The sequence below is a fragment of the Palaemon carinicauda genome, chromosome 29 (genome assembly GCF_036898095.1).
Source record: "Palaemon carinicauda isolate YSFRI2023 chromosome 29, ASM3689809v2, whole genome shotgun sequence".
In the NCBI taxonomy this organism is placed as follows: Eukaryota; Metazoa; Arthropoda; class Malacostraca; order Decapoda; family Palaemonidae; genus Palaemon; species Palaemon carinicauda.
The window spans coordinates 19,689,980-19,697,479 of record NC_090753.1 but is presented as its reverse complement, the minus strand read 5'-3'; the positions used below and the strand labels follow the sequence as shown (position 1 = coordinate 19,697,479).

At 40.9% G+C, this 7,500-nt stretch overlaps 1 protein-coding gene across 1 annotated transcript in view; it reads left to right on the top strand.

Annotated features, from left to right (window-relative positions):
* LOC137622428 (uncharacterized) overlaps positions 1-394 on the top strand; it is a 1,098-nt gene extending 704 nt beyond the window's left edge. The window contains exon 1 of the mRNA XM_068353037.1: positions 1-394. This exon is cut by the window's left edge and continues 704 nt beyond it. Coding sequence (XP_068209138.1) covers positions 1-394 — 394 coding nt within the window.
* The last annotated feature ends 7,106 nt before the right edge of the window (positions 395-7,500 follow it).

The following is a 7,500-nucleotide window of genomic DNA, read 5'->3' as shown; positions in this document are numbered from 1 at the left end:
AATGCGAGCATTTGATGTTGGAGACAATGTGTCCTTACCGGTGTCTCAATTTGACCATAGTAAAGGAGACACCCCTAACATAATAGGTGCTGTATTAGCAGTTGAAGACAGCGGTTATGTGATTTGCATAAAAAGTGGAAATATGAATAGTAAACTTGACAGAAATTCATTCGAATTTGTTCAGTACAAAGGACTTTTGCCTGAAAATATCCCCAAACAACAGTTAAGTATTCGCGAACTAGTTCGAGCAGGAAGTGTGTGTGGTGGCCAAGGATACCAGAGATGTCTTTGCAGGAGCAATTGCTTGTCAAAGTGGTGTTCTAGTTTGAAAGCTAGCCTTCGATGCAACAGTGCCTGCCACAGCCACAAATCATGTGACAATATTGACAAATAATTACTAATAAATCTGTTTGATGTGTATGACCATTGCTTTCATAGACGTGAAATTTGACTATATTTTAATGATAAAAACAGATTTTTAAAAAGATTGTATTTTATCTAATTAAAAAAAAATTTTTTCTTCAACAAAATAATTTGTATTAATTTTCCTTATTTTGACCCCTATATTAAGAAAAAAATATATAACCAGTTTGTGTATGTCCGTATTTATTGCTGTTCAGTTTTAGTAATATTTCTTTCACTAAGTTGTGTTTAAAGTAGCTTGTTTCATTCAGTAAAGTCCTTTCGTGTTGGTTAGTTTTCCCCCCTTCCTGCACAAATACTTTAATGGTCGTTATAACGATCGTTTATTTGAATTTCTCTGAATAATATTGTATGACATTGAAGCGCAGAAAGATTTGATCTTGGAGCAGCAGAGCGAGATTCATATATATAAAAAGATTCTTTTTGTAACAAAGATATATTTTCATGCATCATGGCTGCATATTTCATGAAATAGGTGAGGGTTCATTTGCCCATTTCATGGAGTGGGCTAACCACTTGCCCATTCCATGAACTGGGCAAATGGTTAGCCCACTTCATGAAATGGGGAAATGGTAAGCCCACTTCATGAAATGGACAATTTCACAGATTGGGTGTAACATATATATATATATATATATATATATATATATATATATATATATATATATATATATATATATATATATATATATATATATATGAAAGGCCAGGTCGAAACCAACCATGCCACGAGAGGCCATAAAAGAAATTGGAACCTGACGGCTAATCAGCTGTTCTAGGATTTACCTGGCGAGACATCAGTCTCTTACCAGCGAGTTTTACCTGACTTCCCGGCCCACCACTTGACACAATTGATAGTAATTCATTCAAATTACCCCTAATGAGTTAATATGGATAAATATCAACACAAAATCGTGTTCAAATAGAAATAAATTTCTACCTCATACTTGGGATCGAACACTGGCCCCTTCTAATGAAAGGCCAGGTCGAAACCAACCATGCCACGAGAGGCCATAAAAGAAAACGGAACCTAACGGCTAATCAGCTGTTCTAGGATTTACCTGGCGAGACATCAGTCTCTTACCAGCGAGTTTTACCCGACTTCCCGGCCCACCACGTGACACAATTGATAGTAATTCATTCAAATTACCCCTAATAAGTTAATATGGATAAATATCAACACACATATATATATATATATATATATATATATATATATATATATATATATATATATATATATATTGTTACGGGCCACTGTTTCGAGTCCGGCCTTGCTTAAGGGACCCAAGGGCCATAACAAAACAAATAACAATGGTAGGTCTCCAGTCAGCAATGATACAAGGAATACTGACAAATATATGTATTTACAATAACATTTAAATAAAAATTAATAAAAGAAAAGGGGAGCACAACAGCTAATTATTTATATTATAATTTATGCCACGAGGAGCTTCGGATGGAGTTTGCGGGGACCGTGGAGGAAACTCCAGCACAGCAATCACGTTCCCTGGAAGGGGGAAATAAATTGAATTATTATCAGCACACTTACTTCTACCGGCTGGGAACACGATGAAGTCGTGTGGTTAAAACTTTTAAGCAAATTAAATGAAAATGCCAAGCTTAGGGATTTAAACGTTACACATGGGAATCAACACTGTCACAGGGTGAATTAATTAAAACTAGGACTAAACAGCACACGTGGTCTGGGTATAGGGGATAGGATACAAGGTTCAGTGGGTAGGATTTCTTTAGAGGATAAGGAAAAATGGGATGTGATAAGGAAGGGATGGGAGGTTGGGTAAGGATATTGAGAATCTCAAAATCAGACACCTTACCTTTAGTAAAAAGGACTCTCTTTTCCTTCCCTTATGGAGGATATGTAGACAGAGGTCCTGCCTCCCTGATGTCTTGAGGGTGAAGAGAGATGGTATTTCCCTCAAGGAGGTTGAGTGAAGAAGAGGAGATGTTATCCTCATGGAGGTTGAGATAAGAAGAAGATCTCCAGTTTTCCCTGGGTAGATCAACCCCACTTGACCCCCAATTGGGGGGGGGGGGATTGGCCTGACCGTTGTCCTATTGGTCAGGCTTGATCACGTGTCCCCACATCCTTCAAAGCTCGCTTCCCTCCTTCTCCTGGGACCTCGATGTTGTCATGTGACTCGTAGAAGGTAGCTGAAATTGAGATCTCAGGGGGAGTAGACTGGTATAGGATGGTTGGAGGGGGGTGAAACTCTGGGTAGGGTCCCAAAACTCGTGGCATTTTGACTCATGCTTGCTGGGGGGGGGTCTTTTGTTATTTGAAAAAGGTGGCGTAATGACCGCCATTACTAACTGCCCCCCATTTTAGCAGAGATTTTGCCCTTAAACAGGACAAGAACTCTGCAAGCAAGGTCTGAAGCCACTAGCCTTAATGATTCCTCCCTCAGTGAGTCTCACCATGATAATGGATAAATATCTAAGCTGCAACTAGGGTCACCATTTTACGTTAATTTGACAGTAAATTAACTTTAAGTGCCACGTAGAAATAAGTATGCTGGCTGTGAGGCAGCAACTGAAAAATTTAAAAATGCAAAATTGAAAATTAAAATGTAAAAGATGGTTAAAGTTAAGTGACCTAGTGCAGGGGTTGGCATAAAATTAAAGAAAATTGGCATATATGCAAAAAAAAGATAAAATAAATACATGAAAATAAATTAAATGCAAATAATGATGCCAAGATGGCTCCTCAAGTTTATCTACCTGGGGAGACACCAAGGCCAATAAATATTTTTTCATACAAACTAAATTTACCTACTGACTATGGCTACTCCATGGACATGGCACTGTGCATTGGGCACTAATGCCGGGAGAACACATCTCTCTCATACGAGTTCTTTAGGCGCTTAACCTTCCAGTTGTAGTTCTGGAGGTCTATGCCCCACCTCATGAGCCCTTTATTCCCATTACGTAGCTCAGTCAAGTAGGTTAGATGGCTATGGTCCGTTAGGAATGTCTGTGGGAACACATGGTCAGCGTGATAGGAACCAAGATGTTCAAGAGATGAGCCCATGCCTGAGAGCTCTTTCTCTTGAGTTTGGAGTTTTTCCCATGTCTGGAAGAAATTTATGCTGCCATTTAAGTAAACTCCACAGTTGGGAATTCCTGCCTGCACCTGGTGAAGCCAAAAATGAATCAAGAGTATGGTCAGAGGTCGTGACTCTTCTGCCATGAAGTGGAAACCCTCGTCCCTCTGAAATGGGGCTAGAAAGCCAAACCAATAAAAGAATTGTGTCATCTCTGTAACACTTATGGATGGGATAAGTTGGAGCGAGGCCCTCGGCACTATTTTCTTAGAGTTACCGATGACTTGGCACGGATGGCAAGAGGTTGCGGAAGCCTTAACACCCTTCTGCAAGCCCGGCCAGAAGAAATGGGGCTGCAGCAGTTGGGTTGTGCGCTTCACCCCAGAGTGCTCTCCCAGTCCCTCATGGGCCATTCGTAGCACCGACAAGCGTGAATTATGGGGGACAACTACATGCTGGCGCAGGGCCTCAGCAGGATCGTGAGAACCTCGGGTGATCTTAAGGGGCACCTCATCCTTTACCAGGAACTCAGCCTTAGAGGGGTTATTCATTTCCACCTCGTTCGAGTTGGCGGGTGCCCTGTTGTTTACCAATGTCTCATCCAGCAGTGGGAACCTGATGAGCTTTGTCTGGCTCCTTGGGGTCTCGGCGCTGATGGGTGGTTCGCCTCTTGCCTGCTCTGAGACCTTTGGCCTGGTGATTGAGATAGCCCTATTTCCAGTGGTGTTCAGTGGCACAGTTTCACCCGGATTGAATTTGCGGGTACTCGGCTCAGAATCACGGTGGGAAAAGGGAGACCCCTGGCTCTCCTCTGAGGTCTCTGGCATGGCGCTTGGAGTAGCCCTATCCCCTGTGGTGGAAAGTGGCACACCTTCACCAGAATTAACTTCTGGCGTACGAAGCTCAGACTCACTGCTGGAGGAGGAAGACTTTTGGGCCTCCTCACTTAGCCAAGCTACCTCACCAAGGTCAATGTCACCGAGCCAGTCGTCTTCCCATGCAGGTTGCGTCCTAACAGTTTTAGGCTCCGGCTTGGCAGCCTTCATGCACCTGAGGGGCACTCGCTGTACACCCTTCACGGGCTTTTGACCCAAGCATGAGTTGTAGCCCTCATGTGCAAGATCACTCCCTGCCCCCAGTCCGCACTTCTTGCTGAGCTGGGACGTGGTCACCTTCAGTTCCACTGTAGGGAGTTCCTTGGTGAACCCTTCAATGAAGTGGGTCCTCCTGCGATTGTCCTGCTGGACTTTGGCAACATTGGGTTGAGGTGACAAGTGATTGAGTTGTGCCAATCGGGCGTCCATCTCCTGCATTCTTAATTCATGCGCTCTCTCTCTTTCATAGCGCATCCTTTCTTGCTCTGTTCTTCTCCGGGCTTTGTCTTCATTCATGAGCTCCCGCACATACCTTCGCAAGGCTTCTCCCTCATAGCCTTGTCTTTCTGCCAAGTCCACAAATGCACTGTTTCCAGCAGCAGTCATTTTGCTAACTTCTTGTGGAGACAGCGACAAGAACAAACTCAACAGCACAAGGTACGATGTTGACCGTGCAAGAAATTACACGGAGGGGAAAGACGTTCTAGCCTTACGCAAGAGTCTCATGGAAGAAAGGATGAAGATGGAGCTGGGGAAAATGCACAATGGCTGTAAAAATGCGTTTCAAGAAAGAACTATCACCGAGTAGCAAGCCTTGCAAGTAATTGAACAGGAGCCTAACTCGAAAACCAGGGTCACGATAATGGGTGAGCTTAGGCTGTCCGGTTGTAATGCGTCCAAACAAGTAACGATATATTTGACAACTGTGCTACACAATAAAAATTGGAATCACAACTATAGGTGACCCTCTATGCTAGACAAAATAAACTGGAATCACAACTATATAGTAGGTGACCCTCTAGGCTAGTCAGGAAAAAAAATGAGATCACAACTATGGGTGACACTATGCTGGACGAAATAAATCGGAATCACAACTATGGGTGAACCTTTATACTAGTCATAAAAGAAATGGAATCACCACAATGGGTGAATCTCTATGCTAGTACAAAAGAAATGTAATCACAAAAATGGGTGAACCTCTATGCTAGTCTTTTGAAAAAAAATGGAATCACAACAATGGGTGAATCTCTATGCTAGTCATAAAAGAACGGAATCACAATAATGGGTGAATCTCTATGCTAGTCTTTAAAAAATTGGAATCACAACAATGGGTGAATCTCTATGCTAGTCATATAAAAATGGAATCACAACAATGAATGACCCTCTATGCTAGTCATAAATAAATGGAATCACAACAATGAATGACCCTCTGTGCTAGTCTTAAGGAAAGAAAATGGAATCTCCACGATGTGTGACCCTCCTATGCTAGTCTTAAGGAAAAAAATGGAATCTCCACGATGTGTGACCCCCCTGTGCCAGCCATAAGGAAAAAAATGGAATATCCACGATGTGTGACCCTCCTATGCTAGACTTAAGGAAAAAAATGGAATCTCCACGATGTGTGACCCTCCTATGCCAGTCATAAGGAAAAAAAATGGAATCTCCACGATGTGTGACCCTCCTATGCTAGACTTAAGGAACAAAATGGAATCTCCACGATGTGTGACCATCCTATGCTAGACTTAAGCGAAAAAATGGAATCTCCACGATGTGTGACCCTCCTATGCTAGTCTTAAGGAAAAAAAATGGAATCTCCACGATATGTGACCCTCCTATGCTATTCTTAAGGAAAAAAAATGGAATCTACACGATGTGTGACCCTCCTATGCTAGTCTTAAGGAAAAAAAATGGAATATCCACGATGTGTGACCCTCCTATGCTAGTCTTAAGGAAAAAAATGGAATCTCCACGATGTGTGACCCTCCTATGCTAGTCTTAAGGAAAAAAATGGAATCTCCATGATGTGTGACCCTCCTATGCCATTCATAAGGAAAAAAAAATGGATTTGTAAAAATGTGCGGGTGCGTTCTTGCAACACCACCACTTGCAACCCTGTGACTTAAAGCAAAGTTTGTATTTATACTTAAAGTATAACAAATTAAATAAACAAACAATGTCACGAAGATTGCTTAATGCTTTGTTAAGAACATCAACCCCTTTACATACTTTCCCTTTAATAAAAACAAAATGAGTTTAAAAAATTACACCTCCAAATATTTTATCTAAATGATCCTTTACCCTGACTGAAAGAATTTAATTGAATGTGATATCTTAAATCCTTTATCTTTAGGTTAACAATGTTACACAATCTTACAAAAATTATCCCTTTCAAAAATGTACATAAAAATAATACCCCACGAAAGTAACAAAATGAAATTGCATACCCTTACTGTGAAAAGGAAAAATTGAAATAAAGAATGCCACGTGTGCTTACGGTTACCAACACAGGAAATTAACACGTGTTTTAGTCTACCACGGTTTCTTCCTAAAATTTCTTAAATTTCAATTCACTTAGTTTTAACACGAAATGAAACAATCACTCACTGCACAATATATATGAATGAAAAATTTATCCCTATCAATAATGTACATGAAAATAATATCCCACGAAAGTAATAAAATGAAATTAGGAACCCTTACTATCAAAAGAAAAAAAAATCGAAATAAGGAACGCCACGTGGTCTTACCGTTACTCTACAGAATTATGCCTCACGGCCATAAAACGTTTACGTGAATCGTAAGCCAAAAGTTCCGATATGAGACTAGCCGGTATCCTAGCACTAAAGATAAATGATAAAATATTCCATGCACAAAATGAAATGATTGATGTGTGTGAATCACTTACCAACATGCAATAATTCGGCTAAAATTTTGGGTCTGCATAGAATTGGTAAACAATTGACAAAGATAATAATAACAGACAGTATTAAACCTTGGCTTCGTTCGGAAACACGGCGGCGGGCTGAGTTATACCAGGTTGGCCATGTTTTGAAATGAACACGAGCTCAGCCTGCCACGCTTTTTGTCCTAAAATATCGTAAGTTTCACTTCACTTATTTTCTTTTTTAAACACAAAA